At 39.3% G+C, this 27,414-nt stretch overlaps 1 protein-coding gene and 1 non-coding gene across 2 annotated transcripts in view; one reads left to right on the top strand and one right to left on the bottom strand.

The window, feature by feature from the left end:
• The window catches only part of LOC126267740 (valine--tRNA ligase-like), a 120,259-nt gene that overhangs the window by 32,365 nt on the left and 60,480 nt on the right, over positions 1–27,414 (bottom strand). The window contains exons 9-11 of the mRNA XM_049973046.1: positions 25,257–25,497; positions 6,182–6,304; positions 5,967–6,074 (exon numbers count right to left, since the gene is read on the bottom strand). Coding sequence (XP_049829003.1) covers positions 5,967–6,074; positions 6,182–6,304; positions 25,257–25,497 — 472 coding nt within the window. The remainder of the gene's footprint in view (positions 1–5,966; positions 6,075–6,181; positions 6,305–25,256; positions 25,498–27,414) is intronic.
• On the top strand, positions 2,583–2,657 carry Trnas-uga (transfer RNA serine (anticodon UGA)). The gene has a single exon. It is a non-coding gene; the product is annotated as a tRNA-Ser (tRNA).

Below are 27,414 nucleotides of genomic sequence, written 5' to 3'. Positions count from 1 at the left end.
AAGCGGGTTCACTAGTCATTGATAAAATCAAAGGCTTTAATGGATATCTATTAGTATATGGTGAGGGAACAAGTCACTTCTACTTTCCAGAATGAGATTTTCACTCTGCAGCAGAGTGTGCGCTGATATGAAACTTCCTGACAGATTAAAACTGTGTGCCCGACCGAGACTCGAACTCGGGACCTTTGCCTTTCGCGGGCAAGTGCTCTACCAACTGAGCTACCGAAGCACGACTCACGTCCGGTACTCACAGCTTTACTTCTGCCAGTATCCGTCTCCTACCTTCCAAACTTTACAGAAGCTCTTCTGCGAAACTTGCAGAACTAGCACTCCTGAAAGAAAGGATATTGCGGAGACATGGCTTAGCCACAGCCTGGGGGATGTTTCCAGAATGAGATTTTCACTCTGCAGCGGAGTGTGCGCTGATATGAAACTTCCTGACAGATTAAAACTGTGTGCCCGACCGAGACTCGAACTCGGGACCTTTGCCTTTCGCGGGCAAGTGCTCTACCAACTGAGCTACCGAAGCACGACTCACGTCCGGTACTCACAGCTTTACTTCTGCCAGTATCCGTCTCCTACCTTCCAAACTTTACAGAAGCTCTTCTGCGAAACTTGCAGAACTAGCACTCCTGAAAGAAAGGATATTGCGGAGACATGGCTTAGCCACAGCCTGGGGGATGTTTCCAGAATGAGCTTTTCACTCTGCAGCGGAGTGTGTGCTGATATGAAACTTCCTGACAGATTAAAACTGTGTGCCCGACCGAGACTCGAACTCGGGACCTTTGCCTTTCGCGGGCAAGTGCTCTACCAACTGAGCTACCGAAGCACGACTCACGTCCGGTACTCACAGCTTTACTTCTGCCAGTATCCGTCTCCTACCTTCCAAACTTTACAGAAGCTCTTCTGTGAAACTTGCAGAACTAGCACTCCTGAAAGAAAGGATATTGCGGAGACATGGCTTAGCCACAGCCTGGGGGATGTTTCCAGAATGAGATTTTCACTCTGCAGCGGAGTGTGCGCTGATATGAAACTTCCTGACAGATTAAAACTGTGTGCCCGACCGAGACTCGAACTCGGGACCTTTGCCTTTCGCGGGCAAGTGCTCTACCGACTGAGCTAACGAAGCACGACTCACGTCCGGTACTCACAGCTTTACTTCTGCCAGTATCCGTCTCCTACCTTCCAAACTTTACAGAAGCTCTTCTGCGAAACTTGCAGTACTAGCACTCCTGAAAGAAAGGATATTGCGGAGACATGGCTTAGCCACAGCCTGGGGGATGTTTCCAGAATGAGCTTTTCACTCTGCAGCGGAGTGTGCGCTGATATGAAACTTCCTGACAGATTAAAACTGTGTGCCCGACCGAGACTCGAACTCGGGACCTTTGCCTTTCGCGGGCAAGTGCTCTACCAACTGAGCTACCGAAGCACGACTCACGTCCGGTACTCACAGCTTTACTTCTGCCAGTATCCGTCTCCTACCTTCCAAACCTTACAGAAGCTCTTCTGCGAAACTTGCAGAACTAGCACTCCTGAAAGAAAGGATATTGCGGAGACATGGCTTAGCCACAGCCTGGGGGATGTTTCCAGAATGAGATTTTCACTCTGCAGCGGAGTGTGCGCTGATATGAAACTTCCTGACAGATTAAAACTGTGTGCCCGACCGAGACTCGAACTCGGGACCTTTGCCTTTCGCGGGCAAGTGCTCTACCAACTGAGCTACCGAAGCACGACTCACGTCCGGTACTCACAGCTTTACTTCTGCCAGTATCCGTCTCCTACCTTCCAAACTTTACAGAAGCTCTTCTGCGAAACTTGCAGAACTAGCACTCCTGAAAGAAAGGATATTGCGGAGACATGGCTTAGCCACAGCCTGGGGGATGTTTCCAGAATGAGTTTTTCACTCTGCAGCGGAGTGTGCGCTGATATGAAACTTCCTGACAGATTAAAACTGTGTGCCCGACCGAGACTCGAACTCGGGACCTTTGCCTTTCGCGGGCAAGTGCTCTACCAACTGAGCTACCGAAGCACGACTCACGTCCGGTACTCACAGCTTTACTTCTGCCAGTATCCGTCTCCTACCTTCCAAACTTTACAGAAGCTCTTCTGCGAAACTTGCAGAACTAGCACTCCTGAAAGAAAGGATATTGCGGAGACATGGCTTAGCCACAGCCTGGGGGATGTTTCCAGAATGAGATTTTCACTCTGCAGCGGAGTGTGCGCTGATATGAAACTTCCTGACAGATTAAAACTGTGTGCCCGACCGAGACTCGAACTCGGGACCTTTGCCTTTAGTGGGCAAGTGCTCTACCAACTGAGCTACCGAAGCACGACTCACGTCCGGTACTCACAGCTTTACTTCTGCCAGTATCCGTCTCCTACCTTCCAAACTTTACAGAAGCTCTTCTGCGAAACTTGCAGAACTAGCACTCCTGAAAGAAAGGATATTGCGGAGACATGGCTTAGCCACAGCCTGGGGGATGTTTCCAGAATGAGATTTTCGCAGAAGAGCTTCTGTAAAGTTTGGAAGGTAGGAGACGGATACTGGCAGAAGTAAAGCTGTGAGTACCGGACGTGAGTCGTGCTTCGGTAGCTCAGTTGGTAGAGCACTTGCCCGTGAAAGGCAAAGGTCCCGAGTTCGAGTCTCGGTCGGGCACACAGTTTTAATCTGTCAGGAAGTTTCATATCAGCGCACACTCCGCTGCAGAGTGAAAATCTCATTCTGGAAACATCCCCCAGGCTGTGGCTAAGCCATGTCTCCGCAATATCCTTTCTTTCAGGAGTGCTAGTTCTGCAAGTTTCGCAGAAGAGCTTCTGTAAAGTTTGGAAGGTAGGAGACGGATACTGGCAGAAGTAAAGCTGTGAGTACCGGACGTGAGTCGTGCTTCGGTAGCTCAGTCGGTAGAGCACTTGCCCGCGAAAGGCAAAGGTCCCGAGTTCGAGTCTCGGTCGGGCACACAGTTTTAATCTGTCAGGAAGTTTCATATCAGCGCACACTCCGCTGCAGAGTGAAAATCTCATTCTGGAAACATCCCCCAGGCTGTGGCTAAGCCATGTCTCCGCAATATCCTTTCTTTCAGGAGTGCTAGTTCTGCAAGTTTCGCAGAAGAGCTTCTGTAAAGTTTGGAAGGTAGGAGACGGATACTGGCAGAAGTAAAGCTGTGAGTACCGGACGTGAGTCGTGCTTCGGTAGCTCAGTTGGTAGAGCACTTGCCCGCGAAAGGCAAAGGTCCCGAGTTCGAGTCTCGGTCGGGCACACAGTTTTAATCTGTCAGGAAGTTTCACTTCTACTTTCTTCATTGCTGGTAGCATAATTTGTTGCTTTGCCATTTTAGTGGGTAAAGGTCTTTTAATTGTCCTGATTATGTTAAGTGTAATTCTGATTTGATATTACAATTTTCAACATTTTAACTGGCTAAGAGAACAAGGAAAAAACTGTCAACCTGAAAAAGAGATAGAACTGACATTAATGAAAGTTTGTCATGTTCATACAAGGTGTGCAGTTGTATAATTGAAGTGTCAGTTTGTTGTTTTATTTGTAAAGAACACACACTGTATGTGTTTCATCAAAACAGTTAAATCGCAATACCATGCCACCATAAAAAGCTACGTTTTGGGCAGTTTACTGCCAACAGAAATTTATTCACAGTCTGTGAAAGTTTATTTTGACTGCTGAGAAATGGATGGCTAATTTCAAATGCCCTGTATTTCTTTTGAGGATGATCCATAGGAGAAACATTCCAAAGCTGCAACTAAAAACATACAGAAATTGCTTTATTCAGTATGGTACAATTACAGATTAAATGTGTATGAAGTACTTGCTAGCATAAACATATTAGAAGAAAGCATACGCACATTTTACATGAAGAACTGAGTATCAGAGAGCTTTCACTAGAAAATGACTGCCAGCAAAGTCATCAGGGCCAAGTCATGAACATTTTCACACGCAAGTGATTCATCATTTCATGCCCCCATCCTCTACTTTCCAATGTCCACTTTCAACTGCACCAGTTTCCTCTACCAACTGTGATACAGGCTGTATAAAGATCTTACACCTGGTTAGCCCAGGTGCCTATTTCAGCTTGGAGCCCAAGTGGTCACTACTAACTGTGATACATCCTGTACAGAAGTCCTACAACTGTGGTGCCTCCGTCTCCCTCTCAGTCTGATGTTGCAGACCTTCAAGCATCTTACTCCACTTGAGAACCCTGGGAGAAAATGCACTGACTTAAAAGGGGACAATGTGGAAAATAATATGTAAATTGTTACCCTCCTTTCACTGCCAAGTTAAAAAATTTTATCATATCATCTTTAAATATTTTTTGGGAGTAGGGTTTCATTCCTAGAATATAGCATTGATAATGATGTGTAACCGCACTGTGATAACCACACAATTGAGCTCTGGAAAAAAAACCACACACACACACACACACACACACACACACACACACACACACACACACACACCACCACCACCACCACCACCACCACCACCACACTGTACTGTTTTACGTAATGAGTACCAGAAGAAAACCTTTAACAATAATTTATCATGCAAAATCACATATCACATCTATTTCTAACAAAATGATAGGTTTCCACCAGCATCGGTCGTCATCAGATGACAAAATAAAGGTCATCATTCAATCCTACCACTGTGGAAACAAGCTGTAAATATGGTTTCCACAGAGGTGGAATTGAACCATGGTCTGTATTTTATGATCTGAAGATGGTCAATGCCAGCCAAAACCAGTCATTTTATTAGAAATGTATGTGAATGTATTGGATAATTACACGTTTTCCATTCAATCAATCATTGTTGTTTCCAGCTCGACAGAAATGTCATTCTTTCCAAAAATGGTGTACATGTTACTTCACTGAGATAATCTTTCTCTTAAAATTTTATGTTGCAGTATTTGGAGATGGTATTGGAGAGGATGACATTATTATAGTTCAAAACAGAGAGATAACAACAGTACAATTATGGGATTTTGGTATTTGCACAAATGCCACAACCATTTAAAGACAAATGAAAAGAAGTAATATTTCCAGTAAGGAATATAATAGACCTCAGATTTGGTGTTGTCATTTGAAAGGTTGAGTAAAACATTCCTCAGCTACACTTTTTCACATTTCATGCTCTTTTATAAATGATCAACATAGGTAATTACAAACATTAGTCTGTACGCAAGAAAGTAAATCTCTACTGCTTACTAATCTGTAGTTTATTATGGTAAAATTCACTTCAGAACAATTTCCTTATTATGGTTTTCCCTGTGATCCAGGCAACATAGTTGACTGAAAATATTAAGCTTTTCTGCCACAGATTCTCATACAAGGCACAGTGGGCCATAAACTTGCCTTTCAGCCTCACCAAGAATAAAAAGGAAAGAGGTGTCCTATCATTTTTAGGAGCTGTGTTATTTTAATCAATAACCACGCATCACATAAATTTATAGTAACTAGCATCTTATGGTCATTTTACGACAAAAAATAGCCACAACCCACAAACAGATTTCATGAAATATTCTCTCTTTTCTAGGATTAATCCTACCATATAGGATCCCCTTACTTTCAATATTTGGCAACTTTATTTTCATTAACTGTGTGACCGGATGCCCATCTTTTCACCATAACTGCCAGTTAACCTAATGTTGGGAAGTGGTGTGTACGAATTTTTTATGAATTGTGTCGACTTTGTTCTGTGTGTTGTCATGTAACTGTATGTGTATCACATTTTCTGAGGCGGAGGTTGAGGACTAGCCCAGCAGTTGCTACACAAGTAAGAAAAAGCATCTAAAAGCACATGTATGTTTGTCTTTGCACCAGTGAAGTGATTGTTAATCTTTCATGCAGTTTTAATCTGGGTCTGCCTAATCTCCCTATCTTGCATCCTACCACACTGCATGCTAAACTAAATAACCAAGTTAATTCAACAAATATTGTGCACGACAAATTTCCTGTACCTTTAATGAAATTCCATCCGTAACATGTTCAGGGTTTATTACATTTCCCAGACTCTTTGACATTTTTCTTCCATGAGCATCACAAATGATTCCATGCAAGAAAATTTTCTGAAAGTAACAGAATAAAACCATGTCAATGAATTCATTTAACTTTTACAAAAATCAAATCAAGCAGTATACTAAAATATATAGTAGCAATGACACTACTGCCTTACTTTAAATGGTAGTTGCCCCGTCAGCCTTTCTCCGAGCATAACCATGCGGGCAACCCAGAAGAACAGAATGTCATTTCCTGTCACCATCATGCTTAAAGGATAACAAGTTTTCATGTCTTCATTCTGAAATCACAAGTAACACACTTTAAACAAAAATATTTTGAAGAAGGCAATTTTTGAATCTTTGTTTGTAATTATTAGAAACGACTATACTACTTTACACAATATCAGACACATCTGAAAAGAAACAATTATTTAATTTTGCAATATAAAATGTAGTAAGAGCAAAACTTCTCTCTTTTTCTTTGTTACTCAGAGAAAACTGTTAAGACGTCAAACTAACTGCAGTCAATCTAAGTGGCATAAATATAACTGGAAAATGAAAGATTCACAAATTGTGTTTTGTCAACAGCTTATTATAACAGTAGTTCTCCCAAGTAATATTAGCAAAGAATACTACATTTCTGCACAAAAACTCAGCACTGCTGGCTGCTCAAGGCAAAGAGAAGAGCGCCCAATACTGAGAGATTCTATGGCATTGGCTGCATCTTTAAATATTTTTTAATTAGATAACCATTTCTCAAGTTAATTTAGTTTAAGCATTTTCTTTGAAAATCACTATTTATTAATCTTTAAGATGTCTTTTCTGTGAAGTCTTCATCACACAATATTAAGTAAACTATACAGCTCAAAAAACTTATTTTTGTATCTTTCTTACACTTACACACACACACACACAAACTTGTGTGGGTGTGGGAATTAACAGATTCTTTTAAAAGCTAACAAAGTTTTACCCTCTTTTCAACCACTCAGATAGCCATCTCCTTTACATCTAAATTATTCACATTCACCCAGAAGTCTCCTGACCAGCCTACCCCGCTTAACTACAACGGTTTCCAGTTTAAAATTTAATCACTAGGTCAATAGGTACTTTTGTGTGCAATGTACTTTAGGTCGTATGTTAGTGTGCATAAAATGTGACTAACATATTGAAACTGATTTTAAAGCCGGTAGGAGAATTTTATCTACAAAAGGATTATATGGACTAGCTCTTCTTGATTTTTTTCGTATTTATAGAATTTGTAGGTCAGTGCCCACATACTACTTTCCCAATGCGCTATGATACAGTTCTCAAAAACACTTAAAACAAAGCAGCCAGCATTGTGTATTAGTCTTGTCTGATTGTTGCTAGTATCATCATCATCATCTTCTTCTTCTTCTTCTTCTTCTTCTTCTTCTCCAGTTTTCAGACCCTGGTTGGGTCTGTTTTCTTACTAGTGGGAATATTTTTAGAACTTTTATTTAAATTCAGCACTTATTATCAAATAGAAATGTTAATTAACAAAATACTGAATCATATTTTTTAAAATATCATCTTTTTTATTTTTAATTACTGATCATATGCCAATTATGATTAGTCACAAAAACTTTAAATTTGGTAGAAAAAATGTGGCACATTAACCAGAAAATACTTTTTGTTTCTACAGATTGAACAGTATTATTTATGTATGCAATTTAATTTCATATATCTGTAACAAAAATTAATTTAATTTCTTGTCATTAATGATTAATAATATGAAAAATTATGATTCAATATTTTTTCATTAACATATCCATTTTGTGCAAAATACAGAATTTTTAAAAGAAGTTACTAGTGAGAGTCCAACAGGGAATTCTCCTTACAAGTATTGCACATTATGCACTTGGATTCAGCAACTCTGTGAAAGTTCTGGACATGTTTGAACTTAACAGCATTCTGAAATTTAATCCTCAAACACTATAATTTCAAGTGTTTTTTCAAACTGCATTGTACTCTTTTACAAAATTGATGGGTGAGCACTGACCTTCAAATTCTAGTGTAAGTGTATTTTATAACAGTGACAGTACATCAGGCCAGAGTGCTCTTTCCTCATTATGGCAAATTGATTTGTGTTTTTCGTGTGTATCTTTTGAATATGGTTCTCAGTGGCTCATACTGATGGTAAAAGTAGACACTGTATTTATGTTCAGGACTCAGTTGGTTAGTCACTGTCTTTTTATCCAGAGACAGCTAAAGTCACAACACTTCTGAGTTAAGTATTTGGGATGAGTTACTGAAATGGGATCTCAAGATATTAAGTATTCACCAGGATGTGTGTTTTGTTACTGATATGACATTACCACCATAAGCTAGTGTGTTCATTCTTCTGCATGTAAGCACATGGAGCTTGTGCAAAATTGTATGTAGTTCACAGGGATAAAAGTCACCAACTATGAACGAGAAATAAATGGAAACACTTTTTAGTGGTGGTCTGAGAACTCACTGTTGAAATTTTAAACCACCTTTTGTAATTTTGACTGACAATGTCTCTCATCATTCAAAAATCTTTCATAAGGTGCCTACAGAACATAACTTTTTTGGCTGGATGAAGCAAATCAGCATTAACTTGTTAAAAAATGAATTATTTGTTTGATACATTTCTGGGAACGACACCATATCACTTCCATTTCAATTGCACAGAACAGCTGGAGGGGGTGGGGAGGGGGGGTTGTTCAAATGGGATATTTCCCATTTCTGTGGATGAATACTCGTCTTAGGAGAATTATTCGCTTTTGAATGTGTCTTTATGAAATGGATCTACACATTATAGTGATCAACACTACTGCTCCCACTGCCAACACCACCATTGTCCTCCCCACTATCAAAAGAAACAGCAACAACGTGGAAGTATGTTTTGTTTCATTTGTATGTGCACCCAACTACTGACTGCATTAGCACAAGGAGCACTGCGTAAATGCTGTCAACATTTTGTCCACCACTGCACATCTGTCAAACACAAAGTTTATTTATTCAAGCTAGAGAGAGAGAGAGAGAGAGAGAGAGAGAGAGAGAGAGAGAGAGAGAGAGAGAGAGAGAGAGAGAGAGAGAAATAGCTTGGGTAGAAAATGATCGAAGTAAATGTAGTCTTGTAGTAAAAATCATTGCACTGTTCATCAAAAATGATTCATGGTAACTTTGTAAAATCCACAAATTAGAGATGTGGAGATTTTGAACTCCATTTATACAGACATGAGTTCCGTCTTGTAACTACTTGCATGGACAACAAATCTTCGAGCTTTGACGAACACCAGCACTAAAAGAATGTGAGAGTTATCAAAAGAAAATCATCCCATTAACTGTGGGAAAGACAGGCATCACTCAATTTAAAACAGTGGACAAAAAAAACTTAAAAAGTTTGAGCTACTTCTCTGGAAGGCTGGGGTTCTTGCAATGGTGAAGATTGCCATCAGTCCACCTATAAATTTCATTTATGTTTGAGATTCTACAACATGTCATGTCAGGATCTCGCTTACACAGAGATACTCAGTTACAATACAGTAAATACAGACTTAAGAGTTCACAGATGAGACAGTCTCATATGACAAATATAAATCTGCTTGTAAAACAAATCACATGCAACAAAATTCAGGGGCAAATATAATTAATGCTTTATATATAATTTCTGATGAGAGTAACATATTTGAAAACAATGGTTATAAAGACAAATTATAACTGTAGTCAGGTATTCTTCAAGGACTGAATGAAATAAGATACGAAACAAGAGTTTCAACTTTCCAACTGAAAAAAAATTTAACGAATAACAATAAATCATGGTAGAAAATATACATTTGCAGCTTAAGTACATCCTCTGATTAAATTCAGCTCTTCTTCTATGTCACAGGAATATTGGTTATGATGCCATTAACAGCTGACTTTAGCCTGTCAATGGAGACTGTGGTGGGCATTTCATGTTTACCAACATTGGACGCTATTTCACGAGTATCTACCTTGAATGGGCCATTATACAGTGACTTTGGCTTTTAAATAGAACCATGACGAAATGAAACATGTTTAAAAGTCTGTTCTGTATGTTTAGGAGGATGAATGATTATATTTTGCCATGTACCTCTAATGTAGGTGGCCTCAGGTTTTGGACTGTGACCACAACAGATAAACATGATCCAACACTTCAGCTGAGTATCTGATGTATTGGAAAAAACTTAACCATGCAGGTGTAATGTGTGACCATTGACAAGTTCAGCAGTTGTTGCACTGAAGTCAATCTCAGAAAGTAATTTGCAAACCATTATGATGATGTTGTTGTTGTTGTTGTTGTTGTTGTTGTGGTGGTGGTGGTGGTGGTGGTGGTCTTCAGTCCTGAGACTGGTTTGATGCAGCTCTCCATGCTACTCTATCCTGTGCAAGCTTCTTCATCTCCCAGTACCTACTGCAACCTACATCCTTCTGAATCAGTTTAGTGTATTCATCTCTTGGTCTCCCTCTACGATTTTTACCCTCCACACTGCCCTCCACTACTAAATTAGTGATCCCTTGATGCCTCAGAACATGTCCTACCAACCGATCCCTTCTTCTAGTCAAGTTGTGCCACAAATTTCTCTTCTCCCCAATCCCATTCAATACCTCCTCATTAGTAACGTGATCTACCCATCTAATCTTCAGCATTCTTTTGTAGCACCACATTTCAAAAGCTTCTATTTTCTTCTTGTCCAAACTAGTTATCATCCATGTTTCACTTCCATACATGGCTACACTCCATACAAATACTTTCAGAAATGACTTCCTGACACCTAAATCTATACCCCAAAGTTAACAAATTTCTCTTCTTCAGAAACTCTTTCCTTGCCATTGCCAGACTACATTTTATATCCTCTCTACTACGACCATCATCAATTATTTTGCCCCCCAAATAGCAAAACTCCTTTACTACTTTAAGTGTCTCATTTCCTAATCTAATTCCCTCTCTGCATCACCCGACTTAATTCGACTACATTCCATAATCCTCGTTTCGCTTTTGTTGATGTTCATCTTATACCCTCCTTTCATGACACTGTCCATTCCATTCAACTGCTCTTCCAAGTCCTTTGCTGTCTCTGACAGAATAACAATGTCATCGGTGAACTCAAAGTTTTTATTTATTTTCCATGGATTTTAATACCTACGCCAAATTTTTCTTTTGTTTCCTTTACTGCTTGCTCAATATACAGATTGAATAGCATCGGAGATAGGCTACAACCCTGTCTCACTCCCTTCCCAACCACTGCTTCCCTTTCATACCCCTTGACTCTTTATAACTGCTATCTGCTTTCTGTACAAATTGTAAATAGCCTTTCGCTCCCTGTATTTTACTCCTGCCACCTTCAGAATTGGAAAGTGAGTATTCCAGTCAACATTGTCAAAAGCTTTCTCTAAGTCTACAAATGCTAGAAACGTAGGTTTGCCTTTCCATAATCTGTTTTCTAAGATAAGTCATAGGGTCAGTATTGCCTCACGTCTTCCAATACTTCTACGGAATCCAAACTGATCTTCCCCGAGGTCAGCTTCACCAGTTTTTCATTAGTCTGTAGAGAATACGCGTTAGTATTTTGCATCCGTGACTTTTTAAACTGTTCGGTAATTTTCACATCTTGTCAGCACCTGCTTTCTTCGGGATCGGAATTATTATATTCTTCTTCAAGCCTAAGGGTATTTCGCCTGTCTCATACATCTTGCTCACCAGATGGTAGAGTTTTGTCAGGACTGGCTCTCCTAAGGCCGTCAGTAGTTCCAATGGAATGTTGTCTACTCCCAGGGCCTTGTTTCGACTCAAGTCTTTCAGTGCTCTGTCAAACGCTTCATGCAGTATCTTATCTCCCATTTCATCTTCATCTACATCCTCTTCCCTTACCATAATATTGTCCTCAAGTGCACTGCCCTTGTACAGACCCTCTATATACTACTTCCGCCTTTCTGCTTTCCCTTCTTTGCTTAGAACTGGGTTTCCATCTCAGCTCTTGATATGCATGCAAGTGGTTCTCTTTTCTCCAAAGGTCTCTTTAATTTTCCTGTAGGTGGTATCTATCTTACCCCTAGTGAGATAAGCCTCTACATCCTTACATTTGTCCTTTAGCCATCCCTGCTTAGCCATTTTGCACTTCCTGTCGATCTCATTTTTGAGACGTCTGTATTATTTTTTGCCTGCTTTATTTACTGCATGTTTATATTTTCTCCTTTCATCAATTAAATTCAGTATTTCTTCTGTTACCCAAGGATTTCTACTAGACCTCGTCTTTTTACCTACTTGATCCTCTGCTGCCTTCACTACTTCATCCCTCAGAGCTATCCATTCTTCTTCTACTGTATTTCTTTCCCCCATTCCTGTCAATTGTACCCTTATGCTCTCCTTGAAACTCTGTACAACCTCTGATTCTTTCAGTTTATCCAGGTCCCATCTCCTTAAATTCCCACCTTTTTGCAGTTTTTTCAGTTTTAATCTACAGTTCATAACCAATAGATTGTGATCAGAGTCCACATCTGCCGCTGGAAGTGTCTTACAATTTAAAACCTTGTTCCTAAATCTCTGTCTTACCATTATGTAATCTATCTGAAACCTGTCAGTATCTCTAGGCTTCTTCCATGTATACAATCTTCTTTTATGATTCTTGAACCAAGTGTTAGCTATGATTAAGTTGTGCTCTGTGCAAAATTCCATCAGGCGGCTTCCTCTTTCATTTCTTAGCCCCAATCGATATTCACCTACTACATATCCTTCTCTTCCTTTTCCTACTGTCGAATTCCAGTCATCCATGACTATTAAATTTTCATCTCCCTTCACTACCTGAATAATTTCTTTTATTTCATCATACATTTCTTCAATTTCTTCGTCATCTGCAGAGCTAGTTGGCATATAAACATGTACTACTTTAATAGGTGTGGGCTTTGTGTCTATCTTGGCCACAATAATGCAGTCACTATGCTGTTTTCAGTTGCTTACCCGCACTTCTACTTTTTTTATTCATTATTAAACCGACTCTTGCATTACCCCTATTTGATTTTGTATTTATAACCCTGTATTCACCTGACCAAAAATCTTGTTCCTGCTGCTACCGAACTTCACTAATTCCCACTATATCTAACTTTAACCTATCCATTTCCCTTTTTAAATTTTCTAACCTACCTGCCCGTTTAAGGGATCTGACATTCCACGCTCCGATTCGTAGAATGCCAGTTTTCTTTCTCCTGATAATATTATGATAATAAGTGAATATCCTGTTCAGTGGACAGGGCATAATATCTTATCGCAGTCTTTAGTTGTTAGTGTAGCCATTTCAATAACCACTGGTTTGGGGGCTGGAAGTCATTACTCAGACCCTGGTTGCACAAAGTGGTACTCCAAGAGCTTCAAATAACCAGTATTCAAACTGTCTACTTTGGTCTACTGTTGTTCAGTGACACACGAAACCACATAATAGACCTACAAAAAAAGGGAGCTTTAGCATCCGTTTCTGTTGTGGCATCCTTGATCTATCAACTTCTGTCAAATAGTACAGATATTCTTCAGATGGAAGAACTAGATTTACATCGTCAGTGTCACCATGTTGAAACTTCTTGTTCAGTAAAACAAATATGGAAAGTGAAGCTGAAACAAGGTGGCTTACCCTCTACATCTACCTCTAAAGGGCTGCTCTCCAAATCACACTCGAGCACCTGGCAGAGAGTTCATCAAAGCACCTTCACGATAATTCTCCATTATTTATCTCTCGAACAGTGCATGGAAAAAAATGGACATTTATAACTTCCCGTACAGGCTCCAATTTCCCTTATTTTTTATGAAGATCATTTCTCCCTATGAAGGCCAGTGTTGCCCTTCTCTGAACTTTCTCGATGTACTCTGCTGCTCCTATATGGTAAGGATCCCACACCATGCAGCTTTACACAAAAAGAGGACGGACAAGCATCGTGTAGGCAGTCTCTTTTGTAGATCTGTTGCATCTTCTAAACATCCTGCCAATAAAACAGTCTTTGGTTTGCCTCCCCCCCCCCCCCCCCCTCCCCCACAACATTTTCTGTGTGTTCTTTCCAATTTAAGTTGTTTGCAATTGTAATTCCTGCATATAAATGACAGCATCATCTGCAAAGAACCTAAGAAGGCTGCTCAGATTGTTTCCTAGAGCATTTATAAAGATAAGGAACAGCAGAGGACCTATAAACAGTACCTTGTGGAATGACAGAAATCAGTTCTGTTTCACTCGATGACTTTCCATCAACTAGTACAAACTGTGACCTCTCTTACAGGAAGTCACAAATCCAGTCACATAACTGAGACAATACTCCATAATGACGCTATTCGATTACATGTTGCTTGTGAGGTACATTCTCAAAATCTTTCTGGAAATCTAGAAATATGGAATCAATTTGAAATCCTTTATCAATACCACTGAACACTTTGTTTTTCACAAGAATAATGTCTTCTAAATCAGTGTTGACTATGTGTCAATAGACCATTCTCTTCGAAGTAATTCATAATGTTCAAATACACGATATGTTCCAAAATCCTGATGCATACTGACATTAATGATATGAGCCCATAATTTAGTAAATTATTCCTACTACCTTACTTGCAAACTAGTGTGACATGTGTTATCTTCCCGTCTTTGGGTGTGGCTCTTTCGTCAAGCAAACGGTTGTACATGATAGTTAAGTATGGAGCTATTGCATCAGCATACGTTCAAAAGAACCTAACTGGTATACAAGCCGGACTGGAAGACTTGCTTTTATTAAGTGTTACAAGTTGCTTCACTACTCCACAAATGTGTACTTCTATATTACTCATACTGGCATCCATTCTTCATTCAAATTCTCTGATATTAGCGTCATCATCTTTGGTCAAGGCACTTTGGAAGGCCGTGTTTAGTAACTGTGCTTTAGCAGCACTGTCGTCGATGTATTTCCAATGCTATCATCCAGAGAAGGCATTGATTATGTCTCGCCACCTGCATAATTTACATACAACCAAAATCTCTTTAAATTTTCTGCCAAGTTTCGAAACAAAGTTTCATTGTGGAAACTATTACAAGCGCCTCACACTAAAGTCTGCAGTAAATTTCGAGCACTTGTAGGAGACTGCCAATCTTGTGGGTTTTCCATTTGTTTAAATTTGGCATGCTTTTCCAGTTGTTTCTGCAACAGTGTTCTGACCTGTTTTGTGTACCATGGGGAATTGGCTCCATTGTTTGTTAATGTATTTGGTACAACTTTTCAATTGCTGTCAATACTATTTCTTTGAATACAAGCCATATCTGGGCTACACTTACACTGTTAACTTGGAAGGAGTGGAGACTGTCTCTCAAGAAGGCTTATTTGAACAGATATATTTTTTGTTTATTTTTTCGTGGATTTTGGTAACCCTGTATTCACTAATCCCCGTATACATTTTAATGCTTGTTATTAGCTCAGGATTATTTGTTGTTACGATGTACAGTGCGTTTTCACAAACATTTAGTATTTGAGTGGGCTCATGAACTAACTGTTTGAAATAATTTTCAGAGCATGCGTTTAGCTCAATTTCGAATGATGTTTAATGTGTACCACCAGATTTAAACATGTATTTTTGACAACATATTGGGGGCAAATAGAAGTCACCACCAAGTATAACTGTAGGAGCCAGGTACATGTTTGAAGCCACACACCGTCAGGTGGCTTGCGGAGTATGGATGTAGATGTAAAAATTAGACTCAGGTGTCCTTTGAACCTTTCAGCAATTGTATCACCTGTGTTGGGGGGTCAGTAAAAGGATCCAGTTATTATTTTCTTTCGGTTGCTAAGAATGACATCTAGCCATTACTAACTCACAGGAACTATCTACTTCAATTTCACTACAAGGTCAAATACTTCTAACAGCAACAAACACGCCACCGCCAAGTGTGTGTAGCCTATGCTTTCTGAGCACCATTAAGTCTTTTGCAAAAGTTTCTGCTGATGATGTAGTCTTTCACAGCCTGCCATGCTACCACGGTTGAGAGGTCAACCTCAATCTGAGCAGTAACTGGGTTGGCCGTCAGTGTGGACCAGTCGGTGGACTCTGAAGTCATGCTGGACATCCACTGGATTCCAATGCTCGATCCACAACTGTGATGCCCATCCACTGCAGCCCAGGCTGTGTAACTGAAGCTAACACAGCCTGGAGCTGAGAGCCAAGTGTCACCAACTCAGTTAATATCCACACACAGCAGTTACAGTCCCTACCCGTAATAAAGACGGTGGAAAACTTACTAAAATAACAAACAAATGACTGTCAACACATGCTAAGAAGCTCTACTGTAGACACTGTTGAAAACACATGCCTGTTGCATTACTAAGATTTATACTAACCAATAAAGCTACTGTAGTCTTTAACAATGATAAACTCACCAAATGCTTTCTTTACAAAGAGTGTAATGACTTTTACTCTGTATAGTTACAAGCTATGAAGTGATGGCCTTCTGTCAAAACTCAGGTGTGACAATCGAGTGTACATTCAACACAGTAACATCACAATACAGTTTCAATTTGGTTTGGGGAATCTTTATGGAGTTGCAGTTCAGATGTTCCAGCAAGGAATGACTTAGGTTCCCCAATTACATCTCGAATATGGACAAGATCTTCAAAAAACCAATTCTTTTGTTATGATGTCGATGTAGGCCAAATTGTCTGTTGGCAAATTTTTTTCATTCTTAATATGTTGACTGTCATTGTAAACTGAAGCATGAAGCTGAAGTCAGACATGATGCAACAATCCTTGCTCCAGCTTCTGAAATAGGATCAACTTTGACGGCTTGTGGTTGATAAAAAGTGTCATTTGTCAACCTGTTTTGAAATTGCTTCTTATCTGTCTAGTGGCAGTCGAATGTTGATCATGTACCTACTTTCACCCCAGAGATGCAAATACGAATAATCAAGTGCATAATCTTTCAACATGGTCGAAGTACTGTGTTTCATGACTTCACTGTCAACATATCACAAATCAAGAGCATAAGTTGTTCTGCCCCCCCCCCCCCCCCCCCCCCCATGAACCATGGACCTTGCCGTTGGTGGGGAGGCTTGCGTGCCTCAGCGATACAGATGGCCGCACCGTAGGTGCAACCACAACGGAGGGGTATCTGTTGAGAGGCCAGACAAACGTGTGGTTCCTGAAGAGGGGCAGCAGCCTTTTCAGTAGTTGCAGGGGCAACAGTCTGGATGATTGACTGATCTGGCCTTGCAACATTAACCAAAACGGCGTTGCTGTGCTGGTACTGCGAACGGCTGAAAGCAAGGGGAAACTACAGCCGTAATTTTTCCCGAGGACATGCAGCTTTACTGTATGATTAAATGATGATGGCAACCTCTTGGGTAAAATATTCCGGAGGTAAAATAGTCCCCCTTTCGGATCTCCGGGCGGGGACTACTCAGGAGGATGTCGTTATCAGGAAAAAGAAAACTGGCGTTCTACGGATCGGAGCGTGGAATGTCAGATCCCTTAATCAGACAGGTAGGTTAGAAAATTTAAAAAGGGAAATGGATAGGTTAAAGTTAGATATAGTGGGAATTAGCGAAGTTCGGTGGCAGGAGGAACAAGACTTCTGGTCAGGTGATTACAGGGTTATAAACACAAAATCAAATAGGGGTAATGCAGGAGTAGGTTTAATAATGAATTGGAAAATAGGAATGCGGGTAAGCTACTACAAACAGCATAGTGAACGCATTATTGTGGCCAAGATAGATACGACGCCCACACCTACTACAGTAGTACAAGTTTATATGCCAACTAGCTCTGCAGATGACGAAGAAATTGAAGGAATGTACGATGAAATAAAAGAAATTATTCAGATAGTGAAGGGAGACGAAAATTTAATAGTAATGGGTGACTGGAATTCGAGTGTAGGAAAAGGGAGAGAAGGAAACATAGTAGGTGAATATGGATTGGGGCTAAGAAATGAAAGAGGAAGCCGCCTAGTAGAATTTTGTACAGAGCACAACTTAGTCATAGGTAACACTTGGTTTAAGAATCATGAAAGAAGGTTGTATACGTGGAAGAACCCTGGAGATACTAAAAGGTATCAGATAGATTATATAATGGTAAGACAGAGATTTAGGAACCAGGTTTTAAGTTGTAAGACATTTCCAGGGGCAGATGTGGACTCTGACCACAATCTATTGGTTATGACCTGTAGATTAAAACTGAAGAAACTGCAAAAATGTGGGAAATTAAGGAGATGGGACCTGGATAAACTGAAAGAACCAGAGGTTGTACAGAGTTTCAGGGAGAGCATAAGGGAGCAATTGACAGGAATGGGGGAAAGAAATACAGTAGAAGAAGAATGGGTAGCTTTGAGGGATGAAGTAGTGAAGGCAGCAGAGGATAAAGTAGGTAAAAAGAAGAGGGCTGCTAGAAATCCTTGGGTAACAGAAGAAATATTGAATTTAATTGATGAAAGGAGAAAATATAAAAATGCAGTAAATGAAGCAGGCAAAAAGGAATACAAACGTCTAAAAAATGAGATCTACAGGAAGTGCAAAATGGCTAAACAGGGATGGCTAGAGGACAAATGTAAGGATGTAGAAGCTTATCTCACTAGGGGTAAGATAGATACTGCCTACAGGAAAATTAAAGAGACCTTTGGAGAGAAGAGAACCACGTGTATGAATATCAAGAGCTCAGATGGCAACCCAGTTCTAAGCAAAGAAGGGAAGGCAGAAAGGTGGAAGGAGTATATAGAAGGTTTATACAAGGGTGATGTACTTGAGGACAATATTATGGAAATGGAAGAGGATGTAGATGAAGACGAAATGGGTGATACGATACTGCGTGAAGAGTTTGACAGAGCACTGAAAGACCTGAGTCGAAACAAGGCCCCCGGAGTAGACAACATTCCATTAGAACTACTGACGGCCTTGGGAGAGCCAGTCATGACAAAACTCTACCAGCTGGTGAGCAAGATGTACGAGACAGGCGAAATACCCTCAGACTTCAAGAAGAATATAATAATTCCAATCCCAAAGAAAGCAGGTGCTGACAGATGTGAAAATTACCGAACTATCAGTTTAATAAGTCACAGCTGCAAAATACTAACGCGAATTCTTTACAGACGAATGGAAAAACTGGTGGATGCGGACCTCGGGGAGGATCAGTTTGGATTCCGTCGAAATGTTGGAACACGTGAGGCAATACTGACCTTACGACTTATCTTAGAAGAAAGATTAAGAAAAGGCAAACCTACGTTTCTAGCAAAGCTTTTGACAATGTTGACTGGAATACTCTTTTTCAAATTCTAAAGGTGGCGGGGGTAAAATACAGGGAGCGAAAGGCTATTTACAATTTGTACAGAAACCAGATGGCAGTCATAAGAGTCGAGGGGCATGAAAGGGAAGCAGTGGTTGGGAAAGAAGTGAGACAGGGTTGTAGCCTCTCCCCGATGTTATTCAATCTGTATATTGAGCAAGCAGTAAAGGAAACAAAAGAAAAATTTGGAGGAGGTATTAAAATTCATGGAGACGAAGTAAAAACTTTGAGATTCGCCGATGACATCGTAATTCTGTCAGAGACGGCAAAGGACTTGGAAGAGCAGTTGAACGGAATGGACAGTGTCTTGAAAGGAGGATATAAGATGAACATCAACAAAAGCAAAACGAGGATAATGGAATGTAGTCCAATTAAATCGGGTGATGCTGAGGGAATTAGATTAGGAAATGAGACACTTAAAGTAGTAAAGGAGTTTTGCTATTTAGGAAGTAAAATAACTGATGATGGTCGAAGTAGAGAGGATATAAAATGTAGACTGGCAATGGCAAGGAAAGCGTTTCTGAAGAAGAGAAATTTGTTAACATCGAATATAGATTTAAGTGTCAGGAAGTCATTTCTGAAAATATTTGTTTGGAGTGTAGCCATGTATGGAAGTGAAACATGGACGATAACTAGTTTGGACAAGAAGAGAATAGAAGCTTTCGAAATGTGGTGCTACAGAAGAATACTGAAGATAAGGTGGATAGATCACGTAACTAATGAGGAGGTATTGAATAGGATTGGGGAGAAGAGAAGTTTGTGGCACAACTTGACTAGAAGAAGGGATCGGTTGGTAGGACATGTTTTGAGGCATCAAGGGATCACAAATTTAGCATTGGAGGGCAGTGTGGAGGGTAAAAATCGTAGAGGGAGACCGAGAGATGAGTACACTAAGCAGATTCAGAAGGATGTAGGTTGCAGTAGGTACTGGGAGATGAAGAAGCTTGCACAGGATAGAGTAGCATGGTGAGCTGCATCAAACCAGTCTCAGGACTGAAGACCACAACAACAACAACAACAACAAGTTGTTCTGTCTACCGACAGAAATGTCTATGCAGCATTGTATAACTTGAACAGCAACTGAATGAATTCTTTAAATCCAGATGGTGTGCAGAGAGCAGTTTTTAAAAGTTTGTTTTGGAGCTACAAGTTCGCAATGTGTGGGTCAAAGTAGGTCAGGTGTGGTTCATGTGGTGAGATATCAATCACCATGTAACTGCTCACCATTTTTCACTTTCAGTACACATAGAGTGGACATGACCAGCTGCTTCCCGAGGATCTGAGGGATTATAGGTTCCTTATGGAAGCATGAAGGAAAAGTCCTGCTTGCCAAGCTTCTGTTTTCCTGCAGTCAGTTGGCATGGTATGGCATGGGTCATCCATATGTTGTTACTGTATTCTGAGCTGTCGGGTGCAGTGTAAACTTTGAAGCTTGTGAAAGACAAAGGATCTCTGCTAACTGGCAAAGTCAACTATGGTACAAGAGCCACCAGCAATTATATGGGTACTTGTGGCAGCAGTATGGCGTATATGTCCATTTCTTAACTGTCCACGCTTTATCAAATATGTACTTGAATGAATAAGACTTCACTACATTCTGTGTTATTACTATACAAAGGATAACAACAATTGCACACTGAAGTAGCCTTGCCTAATGCATCCAAATGGAAAACTGAATGAGCACAAGGGCTTAAGAAACTCATGAGGCTCAGAACAGGTCTAATTTAACCACGATAGCACAATACTTAAAGTGTAGATCAGTAGCTGATATAAGTAAACAATCACTGAAAAATAACATAATCTAAAGAGAAAATAAACAAACATCCACTGAGGATGCCACAACTGTGGTGAAACATATATGAGCAAATACAAACATATAATTTCTTTGAAGAAAGGCATTGTTAGAGACAGAGAGGATCACAAATAAGAACACAGAAATCAAAAGGAACAATTGATTACAAGAATTTGGTTCCACCAGATTACATGGGAACCCTGTGCAGCAGCACTTCCATAATGCAAATCTTGTGGAAAACATAAATTCTAACACAATAAGATGAAATATATTTGTAGAAATTTAGAAAATGAAGCTTTAATGCATTACTAACTTCTCTTAAGGGCAATTTCTTCTAGGTACAATCATATTTCAGGTAGTATAACATATGTGAATGCTTACTGCATTAGCACAAGTCAGTGCATAATGTCTCCAGATAGTTAACTCCTATGATTGATTTCACTATTTGGTAAGTCAGCCTTTGCAGAAGAAGCATGGAGATGGAACAGAACTATTTAAAAAAATCTGTATCAGTCATTAAAAAAGCAGTCCCTTGGGAACACCCAAGTTAACAACACACAAAGGATGTAAAATGTTAGGTGACACACAAACGATGGAATGAAAATAGAACACTACTTCCCATATAGTTAAGGTGTTGGACCAAAGCTATGTACATAAACAGATTATACCAAGTTTTATCAGAACACGAACTACAGCCATGATGGCTACAGCAAGTGAAATGAAAAAGGAAAATGGAAGGAATGGCAAGGTAAAGAGAAGGGAGGAATCCAGACTTAGAGAGAGAGAGAGAGAGAGAGAGAGAGAGAGAGAGAGAGAGAGAGAGATCAATGAAAGGGAACTTGGCTTTAGAGCACTCATCCTGGTGCGAGTAGGAGAAGTAGACTGTTGCATTCTGCATTTAGGGGATAGTGATTTAGGGAGATTTAGGGGCAAAGAAGCACAACAGAGATTGGAACACTGCTAATTAAAATCATGCAGAAATTAGCTCAACAGACCTGCAATCTAACTACAGTAAAGGGAAAGAGTGAAGTGTGAGAGCTAACAGGAGGAGCTAGATGGCTATGCGATACAGGTCTAGGACCTGGGTCTTTTACTTGGATATTACCCATGAGACATGGGATCAGAAAAGTGATATAAAAGGGTGGGTCAGAATGTTTTGTAGATTCATAAGTCATTGGAATACCACTTTGGAGAAGGTGGTATGGATTTGGGAAGCATATTCTTCATTTCGGCACATTATGAAAAATAGTTCAATTCTTGTAAAGAGTAGTTCAGCTGTTCCAGTTTGGGATGATACTGGATAATATGGGACTGCTCCTGTATTCCCTGTCAACTCTTTCAAGGGTGGTGGTTATCAATGTTAACCACTTATTTTATGACACCTGGTGGTCAAATGGGGCACTAGTTTTTATTGAGAGTCATACAGTTGTTTGAGGGAGTTTTCCTTAGATGGCTTGACATTGGATATCATCCATTTCGCTTTCAGTACAATACAATTTGTTTATTGGCTTGCAGTGGTTTCACACAGTTTAAGTGTTGTACATTTTGAAGGTGAAATTTGGCATGTATTTACCACTTTTATTTTCAAGTAAGTTTGTTCATTCAAATGAGCTACAGTGCAACAGTTATGTGAAGCAAGTTTATATATTTCATATTTTTGTTACCTTAATCTCAGTTAGTGCTGCTAACAACTGTGTCTCTAGGATACAACTTTCATCCAGTATGGCTAGAAAAAGTCTTAGTTTCAATGAAATTCAAAAACTTCTTTTTGAGGACCTTCTATCAGACTCAGATAGTGAAACAACTTCATTTCCAAACTCAGATGGTGACCCTATATTATATTATAACATTCCAAACAAAGAAGGAATGAATTAGATGGTAATTTACAGAGATGTAAAATTTAAAGGCAGAGGCTCAATGAAATGGTACACAAGGGACAAGCCTATGAAGAGAGGCTTTAAAATAGGATGCTGTGTGATGAATTTGCATATGATCTGAAGTTTCACATTTATAGTAGGAAATGAGCTAAAGAGAAGTCTGGAATGGAACAGGGTGCATGGGTAATGAGAGATTTATGTGAAGAACTTTGTGCTAAAAATTATATTGCTTTATGGATAATTTGTTCACAACTTATAATCTCTTCATCCTGCTAACATCCAAGAAAATGTTTGCAGTTGGAACCATGAATCTTACATATAAATTCTTCCCAAAATTAAAGGAAGATAAAAGGATGAAACAAGGGGACTTCCACAGCAGAATTATCAAGCATGGTGTACCATTTTACAAGTGGATGGACAAACAAACTGTGAACCTGATCTCAAGTATGCATGATCCAAGTGACACCAAAAGTGTATACAGGAAGGGAAAAGATGGATTAACTACTGTCATAGTATGCCCCTGTGTACTGAGTGACTATATTATAAACATGAGTTTTGTTGACAATTCTGATCATCTAAAGTGAGGCTCAGGTTGTGACTGCAAAAGTAGAAAATGGTGTCATAGGCTTTTTTTCACTTTATTGATATATATGCAGTGAATGTATTTATCATCCACAAAGAAACTGAAATGGAGCAATTCATGAATAAAGACTTCTATGAAAGTGTACAAAGGACTGCATGACAAAATGATTGTCCAGGAACAGCATAACTCTTGGTAAACATAAACCACATGTGGACAAATACATCATATTGGAAGGTAGTATACATCAACCAAAACAGGTCACATATACATGATGTACAATATGCAGCACATGTGCTGTTCCTGTAAGAACATATTAAATGTTTACAACACGTAACGTCTTTGTCTCAGATAAGGAAAAACTTGCTTTCAGAGATTTCATTCCCAATAATAAAGTACTTGAGCAGGTTGTGTAAACAATTTCAACAGAAATTTGTTTCATTTTACCTTTCAAAAAATGTTAACAAACAAATAGTTAGTGAGTATTATGGCAGGTTGTTATCAGCAGTAACAATTTAATTAAAAAATTAAGTAAAAGATTGAAAAACTGTACTAAAATAAATTGTTTTGTTTGTTAAGAAGTTTTATAATTTTTACAAATCACGTTTTCCGTTAATAAAATGTTTCTGCTCTCAGATAGTAAAAGGGTACAGTTGGAGTATTAGGAATATGGAAGTATATGAAACGGGACAACTATTTGTGAAAAAAGTGCAGGTGAAAGTAATTGTCTGTGAAGATGCTAACAAGATAAACACCTTGAAAGAGTATTGGATGAAACAGATATGAGTCCAAATGTAAAGACCATGGGGTAGAAGGGATAAGTCTTGACATTGTGACCAGATCATAAATATATCATAAATGAACATGAACCAGGTAACAGTTTTTTTTGATTCAGGACACCAGCAAGCATTCTGCTGGTGGCCCACAAACAGATTGTTGCATAAGGACATCATGTGACTTCCCAAGACTGTGGTGCAGATTTGTTTTACCTAACACAGTAGTTGTGTTTGATGATGTCAAGACTATGAGCATCTGAAATACTTGTGTACAGATAGTTTAAGAATGGAATTCTTTTGATGAATATTTGATCTGTGGCAATGAATTCAGACTTCTGCTTTTGGAAAATGTCAGAGAGTGCAGCAGCCAGGTTTACATTATTAGAAAGCCTCCTTGTATTTATTGAGCGGCTCAGTACTGTATTAAAACTGCTTGCAACAAACATTTGCATTGAGCATGAGATGACACCTGTTTTCTTGCAATAATTACATCACTGAAGCATACAACAATGGAACAGAGCTGTTTGCTGTCCACTACAATAGACGAGTGTGTATTCCAAATGGAATAGATACAAACTGTAAAAGTGTGGGTACTCTTCATCAGTTTACTAGAGATGAACATAGACTAAATATTCACAACAACTGAGATTGCCATGAGGCTTCACATTTGGGAAGGGATAAAGTAAATTACATTCATGAATTGCTGGAAATTCATCTGATACAAAGTAACAGGCTCCAGATTTATAAAATCTTGCCTCCCATGTGACCCATGATAAAGATAGCACTGAAGATGGAGCCATATCCTAATTATATCCATCTTTCACAGTTGTGCAACTGACTCATTCTCAAACTTGAAGTTTTATGATAGCATGAAGTTAAAAGCAAATCACAAAATTCTTTATATTTTAACATACAGTTGACAAAACAAGTATCAAATACTTATCAATCTGTACCTGGTGTGGCCAACCAAGAGCAGAAAATGGTAATAGTGCTGAAGAGAACCATGTATCTAACACATCCTCTTCTTGAATTACAGACATGTCTTTCAAACCACATCTCAAAACTGCAGCTGCTTCTTTCCATGCCTCCTCAATATTTCTTGCTGCGATCCATGTAGAATTGTTATCCATTGTTTGACACTTGTAAAGGGGGATCTGGTGTCCCCACCACAATTGTCGTGATATACACCAATCTCTGTAAAAATTAACAGTATGTGTAATACTCAGTATTATTCATTAATACTTATTTAAAAACACGACAGGAAGCTTTCTAGAAATAAGTACATGTGACTTGTATTATTTCTTTTATGTCATCAACACAGTTTTAAAACATTTTGGCAATGTAAATTTGATCAATGAAATGGTCTCCAATTGTCTGCAGTTCCTACTATTCTTTAACTGATACACACAATATTTGAATGCAGTTTTCTTTTTCTTTCCTGGTAAGAGACCCATAATAGTGCACAGTCTGCTTTGTTCTGGACATTTTTACTTTATATCTGTGGAGGATATCTTCCACTTCACTTTAAAACACTTTTAATATGAAAGACTGATGTGTGATGATGCTGAAAGAACTAAACTGAGAGATGCTTGAAGATAGATGCAAACTACTCAGTGGAAACCTAGACAGAAAGTTTCTAAAACCAACTTTAAGTGTGAACATATGAATATACAGTGTGTCCATAAAGTCCCTTTACAACTTCAAAATTTTATTACAATGGCAGTTGTTGAAATATTTTAACAACATTTCTTTTATTGTAATCAGTGTTTATAAAAGTTTTTTTTGACAGTGTTTAATAGACCTCTATATGGGTGCCTTTAGTTGCACGAAGCACATCAAGACGGTACTCGATTTCTTGCCATGTTCGCTGTAGCATAGCATCATCAATGGTGGCAATTGCATTACGAATCCTTTGCTTCAAGTCAGCCAAGTCCCATATGTGTGTTCGGTACACGATATCTTCTACATACCCCCATAAAAAAAAGTCCAGGGGAATGATATCTGGTGAACAAAAAGGAATTGACCAATCCCTCCCAATCCATATGCCTGTAAATGTTTCACTGAGGAACAGACGAACATGCAGTCCCCAATGTGGCGGTGCACCATCTTGCTGGAAAATGATAGTTGGTTGTAAGTCAGTCAATTATGGTGCTACATATTCGGTCAGAAGGTTGGGGTAAACATCTGCAGTAACTGTAGACTATGGACCAATTATTCAGTTGCACGATTCCACACTATACATTCAGATTTGAACTATCTCGGTGGAGCTTCCTAGTCACACGGAGGTGCTCAGATCCCCGGATTCACACATTGTGTCTGTTTAATGTCCAAGAAACATGAAAAGATGCCTTGTCACTGAAACAAACTCGCTTGAGGAATGCTTCACCCTCTGAAAGGAGTTCCAACAAGTTGAGTGCAAACTCTGTCCATTTTGGCTTGTCATTTGGCTCAAGTGTCTGTAACAGTTGTACTTTGTAACTGTACAACCATAAGTTCTTGTGGAGGACCTTATGCACAGTTGAATGTGGTAGTTGAAACTGTCTGGCAGCAGTGCGGATGTACTTCGTAGGTGAACGAGTGAAGACGTTTAAAATGCAATCGATGTTTTCCCCGGATGTTCTTGGTCGCCCGCTCCTCCCTTTATCCAACACTGTCCCTGTCTCCATAAATTTTTTGTGTCATTCACAGATTGAAGGGCACGATGGTGGATCTCTTCCATACTTCGTTCTAAAGTTTCGTTGAGTCTGAACATCCGATTTTGTCTCAATAAACCAAGACACACATTGTGCTTTCTCTTGAGGAGTTGCCATTTTATAGAGGTTCAGTTCCTTCTATCAACAGAGTATCGCAAACACAAAATTTTCATATATATAAAAACTTTAGTAAACAGTGATTACAATAAAAGAAATTTTGTTAAAATATTTCAACAACTGCTGTTGTAATAAAATATTGAAGTTCTAAAGGGACTTTATGGACACCCTGTACTACAATGCCACACACATTACTCCCATAAGAACTGCAAGAACAAGACTACACTAATTATAGCACGCAAAGGGGCATTTAAAGAAATCATTATTCCGCACTCCACATTTGAATGGACAAGGAAAAAGC

This window comes from Schistocerca gregaria, chromosome 1 (assembly GCF_023897955.1).
Source record: "Schistocerca gregaria isolate iqSchGreg1 chromosome 1, iqSchGreg1.2, whole genome shotgun sequence".
NCBI lineage: Eukaryota > Metazoa > Arthropoda > Insecta > Orthoptera > Acrididae > Schistocerca > Schistocerca gregaria.
This window is presented reverse-complemented; position numbering and strand designations above follow the sequence as displayed.